This window comes from Vipera berus, assembly GCF_964194415.1.
Source record: "Vipera berus genome assembly, chromosome: 1".
Lineage (NCBI taxonomy): Eukaryota > Metazoa > Chordata > Lepidosauria > Squamata > Viperidae > Vipera > Vipera berus.
The window spans coordinates 325,062,373-325,076,097 of NC_138202.1; the positions used below are offsets into that span (position 1 = coordinate 325,062,373).

At 34.6% G+C, this 13,725-nt stretch overlaps 1 protein-coding gene across 22 annotated transcripts in view; it reads right to left on the bottom strand.

Annotated features, from left to right (window-relative positions):
- The window catches only part of NRXN1 (neurexin 1), a gene marked incomplete at its 5' end in the record, with an annotated part of 953,418 nt that overhangs the window by 660,841 nt on the left and 278,852 nt on the right, over positions 1-13,725 (bottom strand). For 7 of the 22 annotated variants that reach the window (XM_081315133.1, XM_081315131.1, XM_081315144.1 and 4 more), the window contains 3 exons: positions 8,190-8,351; positions 9,404-9,427; positions 12,173-12,474. In XM_081315133.1, the coding sequence (XP_081171259.1) occupies positions 8,190-8,351; positions 9,404-9,427; positions 12,173-12,474 (488 nt within the window). Of the gene's footprint in view, positions 1-8,189; positions 8,352-9,382; positions 9,428-12,172; positions 12,568-13,725 lie in introns of all 22 variants that reach the window. The other 15 variants (XM_081315140.1, XM_081315143.1, XM_081315138.1 and 12 more) reach the window with 3 other exon arrangements.

Here is a 13,725-nt window from a genome sequence, read left to right on the forward strand (position 1 = left end):
TAGATTGATTATAGAAAGGCATTTGATTTATTACATTGTTGGATTCATCAAATATTTGGAAACAACTGATATCAGAAAAAAACACTACAATATTTATAGAAAAAATAATGAAAGTAGAAGACAGAATTGGTAATTGGAAATGAAAAATATAGGTTTGCCAGTATTAGGAGAAGCATCTTCCAGGGTCATTCATTATCATCCTTATTATTTCTCAATGCTATGATACCATTTTTCAGTGTTTTTGAAGAAAACAAATCCTGGCTATCAAACAGCAAAAAATGCTGTAAAATCTTACATTAGATGGATGATCTGGAGCTTTATGGAAATCAAAAATAAAAATCCAGTCTCATATATATATATATATATATATATATATATATATATATATATATATATATATATATATATATATATATATATATATATATATATATATATATATATATATATATATATATATATATATATATATATATATATATATATATATATATATAATTTTTAGCATATATAGCAATGGAATTTGACCTAGAGAAATGTGCTACAGTACCAATAAACCAGGGTAAAATTATGAGCAGTAATGGAATTGAAATGCCAAATGACCAAACCATCAGAAGCCATTAGGATGAAACTAAAAAGTACCTGGGCAATTTATAGTTGGATAACATCAAGCATGGACAAGACAAAATATGGTAAAAAAAATACATCCAAAGATTGAGAATATTGCTAGAGACCAAATTATACAATGGAAATGCCATCAAAGGCAATAATATCTGGACCATACCTATTATACAATACATTGCTGAATTATTAAATGTACACAAGCTGAACTTGACGGTTTGGACCAAAAATAAGAAAATTGATGACTATTCAGTATGGATTACATCCCCGTAGTGCAGGGGTGTCAAACTTGCAACATCACGTGACGTGTTGTGACGTATCGTGACTTTTTTCCCGTTACCAGCAATGGGGTGGGCATGGTTTTGGCATGACGCATCCAGCCCGTGGGCCAGTAGTTTGACACCCCTGATGTAGTGATATAGATAGATTATACCTGCTGTGCAGAAATGCAGGCAAAAGTTTACTTCACATCAAACTGTCAATGAAGAAAGACTTGCATTGGCTGATTATGTAAAAGGCAATCAAGAACAAGCACAAGTTAAAAATTGGAACTTATTGAATGAACAGTAAACAAAACATGAATATCAAAATAATGCATTAAAATGAACAGAATACTGGCAAGAAAAAGCACTATACAATCAATTTTGATAAAAGATTTAGGGAAAAATGGATAAAGATAAAAATCTGATAATGGCTTACAACATTAAAAAAAAGATACTTGAGGCAACATCAAACAAAGTCTTCCTTTTGGCCATCTAAGAGCAAGCTGTTTGAACAAATGCAATCAAGGCCAGAATTGGGGGGGGGATCATCAAATTGATTCAAAGTGCAGGGTTATCTTGAGCAAAGAAGCATAAGATCATATATTCAGTTCATGCCAGGACTGACAGAAAAAAGTTCCTCATTCTACAAGACCATGATTGGAACTGGAATATGAGATACCAAGAAAAATTTAAAATTACTAAAGCAGAAATGAAGTATACTGAATTAGATGTTTTAGAAAAACCTATGGTTTTCATATGGAAAACCATATGAAGGCAATTACACTTACAAAGGATATTGCAAAGTAATGTATGTGCTCAATTATAAATTAGTAAGTGACAGAATCATTTCTAGTGCAATTAATGGGTATCCATTCAATATAATAACTTCAAAGTTATTATAGGTATATATACCCATCACAGATAAAATCTGGAAGACATTGAGAAATTCTAAGACAAACTGGAAGTGATGCTAAATGTGATATCAAGAAAATATGTTATACTACTAATGAATGAATGGAATGTTAAAGCTGGAGAAAGATAAAACTTGGAATTACATGAAGATTTGGATTTGGTAAACAACACAAGAGATAAACGAACAGATTTGGGGGAAAAGGCTTTGTTTATTGCCAACACATGCTTCATACAACTTAAAATACAAACTCCACAGCTGGACATCACCAGATGGATAACACTGGAATCAAATCAACTCTATAATATGGGAGAGTGTAATCCAATAAGTGAGGAACCTTCCAGGGGCAGATTATGAATCAGATAATATTGGTGTCAGATATAAAGGTTAAACTTAGAAAAGTAGAAGAATGAGTGTGCTAGAAAGTTTTGTCCAACAATACTGTACATATAAAATATAAATACAACATTAATGTAAGGAATACAATGTAAAGAACACATTATTCAATCTGCTTATTTTATGCTAAAGAGAATCTGAGCAACAATAGGGAGAGAGAAGTAACATTGTAGAAATCAGTGTGAAAAGAGATATTTCTAGAATTTCAGAACAAATTATAATGATAGCCAAAGAAAGCCGAGGGATGAAAACCTTAAAAAATAAGAAAGATCTGTAATGACTCAATGTAGACTTCCAGAATCAAACAAGAAAGTACGAAGAGAGAGAGAGAAAGGAAATTGAAAGCTATTTTTAAGAAAATCAGAACAATCATTAAAAAGGTACAGCTAAGGTACAAATACACGTTTATGAAATATATAATAAAGGCAAATGAAATTAAAGGAAAATGGAAATGTTACATTAAAACTCTTTACAAACCAAATAATAAAATGAAGAAAATATATTTTCATATAGACTATACAACTACCCTTTGAAAGTGAGGCATAATTGGTTGATGACCAGAAACCAGGCGATATGGAGTCACGAGGTGACTTTTGGTCAGTTATTCTCTTTCAAATTCTCCTCATAGGGTTGTTATGGGAAAAACAGGAATATTATGTGGACTGCATAGCATTGTATAAATGTTATAATCTAATCTAATCTTATCTAAAAATAGGACCACATCAAGAAGATAGGTAATATACACTGATATTTTGCACCTGAGGCAATTAAAGTGCTAACAGCTTTGGGTCAACAAATATAGAACCAGAACATGTGGCCCAGAGTTTGAAAAAGACTGGTATTATGAGCTTAAATCACAGAAAGAGGATGAAAGTGCAAGTTCTATGTGTATAAAATAGTCTATATTAATAATAAACCTTTATTGTCAAAGTACAACATGTGTACATTGAGATTAGCTGAGCCTCCCCCCACCCCTGTGCTCTCTCCTCCCAACACACAGTGACAACAAACCCTCCATCCTACCACACCATGTGAACCAACTACACCACACACTGGCCTCCCAAGTCAATTCTGCATAAATTCACAGAGATTATGTCCCATTTAAAAGCCTAACAGCCCACGGATAAAAGCTATTTTTCAGCCTGTTGGTATGGCTGGCTATATTCCTATATCTCCTACCGGATGGTAGGAGAGTAAAGAGATACCGTCCAGGGTGTGAGTCATGGTCTATTGCTATGGAGGTGAACAATAAAATCTATCCAAAATTGACAGAACTGCCTTCCCCATTGAGTCCTTTGTGTAGATTATGCCACACAGCAGAATATATTAAGATACCTTTATAATAAACTGAAAGTTTCTGTAAAAACTGGATGATTGAAAGAAAAGGTAGCTGAAATAAAACTTGGAGATCAAAACAGTAACCACTTTGCTAGCCAAAAGTCAAGAGCACTTCTGATATTCATTTATTTTAAAATGTAAGTGTTTCGTGATTAAAATGAAAAGATGTAAAACATAGTTGTTATGGGTCTCTTTTCTGGTCTGGTTGGACTATTCAGCTATGGTATATTTCTAGTCCACTTAGAAATCTTGGCCATAGAGATACATTTGCAAAGCTTAGAGATTCTGAGGTCTTGGGAGAAAAGCATTTGAGCTTATATCAACTCTTTTGTAAGTGCCATGAAACTTTGTCCTTTCCCAAAAAATATTCAATACATTTAATGAAATCCCTGAGAGAGAATACATTGATTCAGGCTAAAATGTAATCTACATGTATCTAAAAGCTATGTCTGTATCTTGGGCAGTGTTGGAGATTTTGGAGATGGCTCCATAGGGTAGCTGGAAGACTGGAGCACACAAAATATAGGCAGACTGAATAAGATGGAGTTGGCAATAAATCAGATGGTTTCCAGACAAACAGTAACTCTATTATCCATCATACCCTTCTAAAGAAGCAGATTGGGTTTTTTTGGATAAATGTAATAAATCTAAATCTTATTCTAGAATTAATGGTGAAAGTCTTTCTGGTTTTTACCAGAGGCAATAAAAATGAGGGCTGTTCTTCCATTTAAGGATAAGCTATGCTATGGAGATAAGTCACAATTATCTTTATCTTTTTTGGGGTGGGCTATCCTTGCACTTTCTAATACGTGTTTGGGCAGACCAGGCAGATTTCATCAGGAAAAGCTAGTGTTTTAGATATTCAGGTCCCAAGCAATTAAGAGTTGGAATGGTGATGATCAGCACCTTGAACTGAACCCAGAAAAATACTGATAACAAATGCAGTTTCCACAGCAATGGTTAATATGGCAACATTAAACCTGAGCAGTTAAACATGTGGGCTGATGCATTCTGAAGGATCTATACTTTCTTGGTAGTCCACAAGCACATTCCCATGTAGAATTGTAGCAATCCAAATGGGATATAACAAGGACATGAATAATCGTTATCAGTTTAACCTGTTCCACAAAAGACTACAGCTGATTATAAGTCAAAGCTAAGCAAATGCTGTGTCTAACTATAGCTTCCATCTGCTCATTTATTAGAAAGATCTCCCATCCACAAACCTGTTATCTTTAGGTTAGAACCTCTTCAAAAAATATTCCAGTCTATGCATGGAAAGAGTAGACTTTTGAATTAAGAGTCTACACCTGTTCCTTCTCATCCAGACCCTGACAATCTCCAGGAACCTGGTTGGGATGTTTGGCTCACGCTGGAGATATCCAACTGGATTGAGAGGAAAGCTGAGAAACATGTGGCCAGATGGAAGTCTAAAAGAAGCTGAGGTTTCATCTGATATGGGCTATGCAATATAAAAGATGACTTAATCTGAAAATATATGAACCTTCCCATTCTTGTAGGTCTCCTAATAGCTTTCAAAATATAATATTATTAAATCTAGCATAATATAAACACTATATTCCACCATCCAGTGATTTTAACACTTGGGAGCATTGCCCTACAGTACTTCTACTGTTCAGCAGCCTATGTATTTACTTTACTTATATATTTCTTTCTTTTCTTCCTTAGGTTATGTGCCACTCCAGTGCAGCAGGTCATCCCTTGCCTATGTTTCCACGAGGCTCTATTTTGTTATCTTTATTGTTTAACATCTCCATAAAACCATTATGGGAATTAATTTGGACCTCTAGAGGATGCCAGTAGCATGATAGTTACATCTACTGCTCCCTGCCTTCTGAATCCACAAACAGTATCTTTGAATATTGCCTAATCTTAATAAGGGGACGGATGAGGAATAACAGGTATAATTAAATTCAGACAAGATGGAAATGTTATGGGTAAGTGTAAGCAGGACTCTGAGACTGAGGTAAAACATTTTCTAAATGAGTTATATTTTCCCAGGAAGAGCAGGTTTGCCAGTGTTCTTTGTGCACTTTGATTCCACTGCATTTGCAAAGAATATATTTGCAAAATTATTGTTAGTGACTCAACTATGACACTTCCTGTGCAGAATTGGCAGCAATTGCCCACATCACTCTTAGAATCCATATGACAACTGCTATGCACTCACATTGGCCTACTCGTGATAGGTAATCAGGTTTGAGGAAAAGATGACAGCCAGAACAAGATAGAGGAATCATACAAAACTGTTACTAAAAGATCTGCACTGACTACCAAATTATCACCAGGCTTGATTTAAGGTGCTCCTGTTTATTTATTTGGTTTGATTTTAGTACTACCTGCCTCAAGAACATAATATAGCAATAAAAATCAAACATACACACAAAAACACAAAGAAATAATACAATGGCAACATAGACAATGTAAATAGAAACAAAAAACAATATAAATCACCTTTAATGAGGAGAGGGGGTGTCACATGCATCCTACAAGGCCAGGTCTTTAAAGCTTTCCTGAATGCTATCAGGATGGGAGCTTTCTGGATCTCAGGAAGGACCTTATTCCACATGGCAGGTGCTGCCCACAGAGAAGGCACACTTTCTGGGTCCCAAAATATGACACTGTTTGTCATTAAAGCCTGAACCTGATTATTTTAAAGAGTTCTTTTCTCACCATGAACCTTCTTGGTTACATAGACAAGTAGCAGAGGCCCTTCTACAGATGCTGCCATTGCTAAAAGCTCAATTACTGACACTGTAAGGGAGGACATTGTTCTGTGTGGCTCCACATTATGGAATGCATTCCCCAAAGAAGTACATTTGGCTCTTACTCTTCCTGTATTTAAGAAAAGTCATACTCTTTTACTGAATGTCAATTATTTGAATGACATTTTTTAATTTCACTGGTAACTTTACAAGTTTTATTGTTAGTTTTATAAACCATCTTAGCACACTTAGAAAGGTGGGGTATAAATTCAGTAATAAATAATAAACTCATGTGTGGTTACTGCAAAGAAGATAAAATGGATTATGTATGGATTAAGAGCCTGTAAATATATGGATTTAGGGAGAGAATCATGATATATTTGTAAACTTTACATCTTTATAATTATGTTTTGTTCTATGAAATTGAAACTAATATGGAAGAACGAAGAAGCACACTTAAGTTGAAAACAGCAGCAGCAAAACAGCACCGAGTAAAAGATAATAATTTCTTTAGTAATCTATCATGTTATTTTTAGTTATGAATAAATCTTTGGGAGGATTTCCAAAAATGCATGATACCTATTATTAGCCATTATTTATTTTCCCCCTCCCATTTCTAATGTTTAGAAATATACATTTTGTTTCAATCTATCCTTTAAACATTATGGTCACTGTTGATCTCCATGAATTAATTAAACATTATTTCTAATCAACACTTCTGTATATGCAAATAATGTAAAGGAGTACTCTTACTATACTGGTATGAAATTTATAGCTCATCTCCAAGTACTAATATAAAATGCACTCAGATCCACTGATCTGATGATACATGAAAACTTCCATATTCATTCTATTAGAAGGAGAAATTTCCTTTATGAAATATGTATAACTATGTATTGGTACTACAAAATCTATTCAGTGGTAAAACTCAGCCTCTGCACTAAAACATGATGGGAAAGACTACGATATAAGATTTCATATATCAGCCATTTCCTTCAATCTTTGAACATTTCTTGGTAAAACACCTATATTGTTAATGTAGTAGTGCTGCATATTTAAATGACAACTGCATATATCACTGGGAAAATAGCATCATCCAATGGAGGCAATCATTTTATCCCTGCAATAAGCTGTTACTCTGCCTGCCCTTAAGAACTGCTTAACCTTTTGGAACAGATTTCACGGATGCACCGAGATTGCAGGATAGAGGAAATGTCTGTCTTGTATGTATAAGATCATTTATGTTATTGAATGTAGCCCATTAAAGCATGACTGACACCTAGCTGAAAAAATTAACCTCAAACCATTTTGGAAACATAGCATTCATATAAATTTATTTAGCTAGTATATTCTACCTTAAGGCTAAATTCTCTGTTATATTAATATTTTATGTGCAAGGACCTCATTTTTTTGGATTAAAGATTGAGGCTGTCCACCAAAAGTCTGGTAGGATTAGACTCAGATATGAGGTGATCTACTCAGTGACAATGTTGTGTTACTCATGACTTAACAACATTCTTCACTTTTTTGCATTATAAAAAACTCATAGAGATCTTAAACTTTTCAAATACTGGACAGGCTCAATAACAACGAAAGTGATTTTGAATATTTGCATTATATTATTAAAGGCAGCACATATTCTTCAGTAGCATTTTCATCAATTTCAGTAAACAGCATATTCAGTCATACAGTAGATCACTCATGATATTAGAGATAGGTAAATGAGGCAGACTTAAGTATGTAAGGTTGATCCATACAACTTTGTGAATTCACAAAATCTCAGATTATCTTTTTAGATTCAGATTGATAAAGCAAGCTAATTAATCAAATTTCAAACCAGAAGAATGTAAAACAAATTGAGGTTTTAAGCCCTGCTCCTTACCAATCTCTAGGAATTCATGATGGAATGATAATTATGATGGTGACATTATTTACCTCTTTGAGACAACCCATAAAGTTGTTACTGACTGGTGATCCTGGCAAGTCTGCTGTGCTAGGACTGCCTCCAACATAGAAAAAATCATCGGAGCCCAACATGGTGTAGTCTTCTTGTGTGTAGCCCGTCGTGGTCAGAATTCCATCCACTGATATAGTCACCTAGATAACAAAGCACAGGGAAAGGACACGCTATACTCAGACCTACATACTAATGTCCTGGGATATGCCTGGTTTTTATTTTTATTTTTATTTTGTTTTTATTTTTGAGACCTAAGGCGGAGCCCATTTTCATGTCTGTTTGAGGTTTAGACTTGGATTCTATCCCTAGGAGCTCTAACTATTTAAAAGAGTTGTCTTATTATTGAGCTAGTGTCAGCAGTCCCTATTTGCAACTCAAAAGTTTGATTAGCAGACACAAAAATGGTGTTAGTAGAATGCTTCCTAGGTTAGTTTAGCTGGTGTTACATATTAGTAAGTTTATTAAAGTCTGTCATTGACTAATAAAAATAGCGTGCACTTTGATAACAGAAAAAAAGCACAAGCCATATTGCCAGCAGCACAATCACTATTTGCACTATATATAGATATATATACAGCAGCAACTGTCCATGCAAGGGCCTAATTCATGCCAAAGCAGGGGGGGGGAAACAAAAACAAAACAAAAAAACAGCAAAAAACAACCAAGTGGCAGCCGCAGACTCTGATGTGCACATGCAGGAAAGCAGATTTCAGAAAAGGAGAAGAAAAGAGAAAGGAATGGACAGAATCAAATGGCTCTTTGATGAAGTAACAATGGATGAATGTGAAACTTCCATCGTCCCCATCCATGCTTACATGCCATGCATTATGAATGGTTAGAAGGCTGGCTAGGCCAGCAGCATGTTAGGCCAGCTTAATCCCTTGTTAGTAAACCACAGCTTCTGATGCAAAATGTTAACGATGCCCCTCTACATGTGACTTCCAAAAATAAAGGAAAAGGAAAAAAAAAGGAAAAAAAAGAAGAGAGAAAGAGTCGGACAGGAACAGATAAATAAAAGAAAAGAGATCAACAACAGATGACAAGGAGGTTAAAAAAGTAAGCAGAAGAGTACCAACCGCAGTTCCTCTTTTGTTAATGATGTCTACAGTTAAAAGAAAGAAAGGAAACACACGGCAAACCCAAAATAAGAAACAATTAGAATGATATCTACCGAACAATGTAGTTTGTTTACCATAGCGTGTCCAATGCCTGAGTGCTTTGTGGAGAAGGGGGGAGAAAGGAAATTAAAAACTTGTGAACAGAATAACGATCGTTTACTTAAAAAATATGATGGTCACTACCAATGTTAGTACATTATTTTGGTTCAGGTAACGGTTAGTAGAATGAAACATTCCATGAATGACATGTTAGTTATTAAGCATGTTAGTAACACAGAAAAAAGGGCAAAATAATTTTACAAGGAAAAATAAAAAAGCAGACTAACAGATAGGCCTCCACAGAGGTAACAGCAGTTGTATTTTCCTGCAAATATATATTGTGATATTGATCAATATAGTTTTTAAAAAATATATATATTTTATATATATATACTGTCGATCTTATTTCAGCTCTTCACCAGACAGAAACAGATATACAACCACGTTCCTTTTGTTCTCCTCCAGCTGAATGTTTCTGACAGACATTCGAAATGACTCTTGTGTTGGAATACCTAAAGCTCATCATCTGACCTCGTCTTCTCCTGGTCCCCATCCTTTCCCAAACTCATTTCCCCACAAATCACTAGGAATCCCCTAGTACTCAATTTTTTTAATGTTCATTTCATTTCATTTTATTTTTCACTCAGCACACAAGGACTCCTTTTCAACTCCAATATGTCTTTCGGTCATATTGATGGACTTTAGGATCACAATTTACTGCAATGAAACCAAGCAAATATCTCGACCCGGGGTGTCCGTGGGATTGGGGGTCATAAAAGTCAAGATGGCAGCTGCAGCTATGCAATTAAAACCCCATCCTTTCGTTAAAAGGGTCAGGGCTTTGATTGTGCAGATGTGGGTATCATTTTGACTTTTTTGACCACCTCACGGACTCCCCTGATCCTGACACACAACAATGAGTAGAATGGATTTCTGCATCTGACTGTCTGATCATGCACCTGCCAGAATATCTGTACCTGATCCCTTTCACTCTCTTTCTACATATTTTTAAAGAGCTTCATTGTTTCAACACTTTTGGATGAGCAAAGGCAAATCTAGAAAGTGTAGTCTAATTCAATGTCTACTTTTTAAAAAAAAATAGCTGTACTGTATTCATGATCTTTTAATTACTGTTTCTATGATTAAGCTTATATTTATTTTATATATAGACATGAAAATTATCATTCTTATTCTCACAACAAAACTGAACTGTCTATATGCTGCATATTTCAGTGAAATTGGAGAAAGAAAGCATGGCTTCCACTACAACTCCTATTTAACGTTTAAAAAGGATTTGTGTGCAAGAGAGAGCTAGAGCAAAAACTTTCAACATCTACAATTACTATATATTCATATCTTAAACATATTTATTATTTATGTTATTTCTTTACCACTGCTATACACTCTGTACTCTGTCTCACAGCTTTTTGGTAACACTGTAAGTACCACTAACAATACTTGTTTGAAATGGTATAGGTAAAGGTATAGGGAGCTGGACTAGAAGACTTCCAAGGTCCCTTCCAGCTCCTATTCTATTCTGTTCTGTTCTGTTCTGTTCTGTTCTGTTCTGTTCTGCTCTGCTCTGCTCTGCTCTGCTCTGCTCTGCTCTCTGTTCTCAACACAGAGATGTAAAAATGTCTATCACATGTTTCTTCTAATGAGATGTTTAGCATCCTGCACAGGGGTCATCCTTAGAAACATTTTTACACAGCTTTTGAATTGCATAGAAGAAGGCTCAGAGCTGGCTGCAACCTCCCTGGTAGACCTGTACATAAAAGAGATGTCTACATTGGTTTAAAAATCAGCAAATTGTCCAAAGCCAGCAGAAGCTTCCCGGTAAGTGGTAGTAACTGGTCTTACAGAGTCAAATCCCACACAGAGTTAAGTGTGATATATTATTACCACAATGGATAATTGAACGGTTTACATTTAGGCTTTACTGTCTGTATCACATTTCAGCCATAGATCCACCTGATATTAGCATCTCACTATTAATGTAGTTCCCTCTCACTAAATTTGATTTTACAGAAAAGCAAAAGTTTGTTCTGAAAGCAAGCATAACCACTAAAATATCACAACGATTTTTACCTTGACGATTAAAGCAAAATTGTTCACAACTATTTGAATGAAACAGAATAGAACAAACTATTTTGGATATGATCCTACCACCATTTTTGCATGGATAACTCTCATCAATTTCATTGGAATTCTTGCATCAGTAACTTATATACAGAAGTGCAACCTAAGGATATAAATGCTAAGCATAAGTTCATTGGCAGGACATGTTTCTTTGAGGAAATTGTCTGTTATAAATGTATTTTTAGGTATTTATTCCATCTTTATAATCAGTTTTCGATTTCTTAAAATATAGTTGAGAGACCCAGTAGATAAAAAGAAAAACAAAGAAACATTCAGCTTTGTTTCAGCAATATAAAAAAGGAGCTTCTGGAAAATTACAAATATGAAATAATAGCCTGGGAAAAAATGGATTATCCGGGTGTCTAATCTTCTTAATAAAAATGATCTACTCTTCCCAGTCCACCTGCCTCTCACACATAAACAACTTTAAGCATCTGGCTGTGCTTGCATAATTGTTCAGAGCAATCCTGGTTAAAAATTACTTTCTAGGTGTGCCTGTGCTCATGTATAAAAAGAATTATACATCTCTATATAACATGGTGAACCTTTGGGTTCACATAGGTCTGTTAAACACTCAGCTGCTTGTTACTCTAACTCTAATATAACCAAACACTTAGCTGTAGCAGAAGCAAAGTCAGTTATTGCTGTAACCATTGTACTGTTACCTGACGCAGATTCCTGGTTACTTTCACATCATGCCAGGCATTGTCATTAAATTTCCCATTCACAGGTTCCACCAGTGCTTCAAAGGCCCCTGAGCCCAAATTAATAACTAAGGAGACAGCTCCATTTTTCAGGGCAAGGTTGACATAATCAGCTGATTTCCCAGTGTGAAGCATTAGTCCATTCCTCTGTAGAGTTTTAAAGGACAGAGTTATTTCATCGCTGCTGCTTTGAATAGGATTCTGTGAGAGGTCATAGCAGAAATACTCTGATCCTTTGAATGTTGCAATGTATTCTTCTTTTCCTAAATAAACAAGAAAAGAGAAAATCTTTGTAATTAGTTGATTCTTGCACATACAAGAATGAAAAACACAATCACATAAATTAAACATTTTTCCTAATGCAAGAATCGTAAAGATTCTTGTATTCAGTAAGGTTATTCCTTATTGAAATAAAAATTAACTATTACTTAATTCTGTTTTGTTGAGGACCCTTGGTTGAAAAAAACTGGTATATAGGTTTTAAAATAAATTAAGGATTCTTCAGCAAAGACTGCAGCCCAATTTACTTCACATTTGGTGAAACTGCAATGTTACTTTTATTACTATATGTTGTCATTATTGCTATACATATTTATGTATTGTAAAGACATTTTGAAGCACTGTGCATCTTCAAATTAAGGAATAAATAGTTCAAGTACAAACAAATTATACACTTAAACATTTGGATGAAATGAGAGATCTCAAATGGTTATTAAAAACAAGTAGTAATAGGTGGAAGAAAGGATAACAAAGAATGTATGGCACAACATACAGAGCATTCTTGCATGGCTTGGCACATCACTTATCTGAAAGTCCATCTGAAAATACTCTAGATAAGAGTTCTCTGTCATATATATATATATATATATATATATATATATATATATATATATATATATATATATATATGACAAATGCTTGTTAACTCTTAGATTACCTTGCTAGGCCCCAAACATGGGACAAATCTTTATCTGGCTAACTGATGAAAACTAATAAGTTTGAAATGCATATTAGTCTCCCTTAATTCTTTGTTAGCAATTTAAAATTTACATATATATATATATATATATATATATATATATATATATATATATATATATATATATATAGTCTACAAGAAATCCAACGGCTCCCTAGGACACACTATCTACCATAAAAAAAACCACACAAACCGCTATCTGAACGCACTGTCACACCACCACCCAGCACAGATCAACTCCGTAGCCAAGACACTCATCTCCAGAACAAAACACCTAGCTGACGAACAACACCAAAAAACCGAACTACACACTCTCACTAATGTACTAACAGCCAATGGATTCCAAAGAAACACGATTACCAACTTAATCCGAAGAGAGACACCCACAAAAACCCAAGACAGAGAACAAGAAAATGGCAAAGCCCTCCTCCCATACTTAAAAGGGACCACAGACAGAATCAGCAAGGTCCTCCAAAAACACAACATCAAAACAGCATTCTACACAGATAGAAAAATATCCACCATCCTAAGAAAC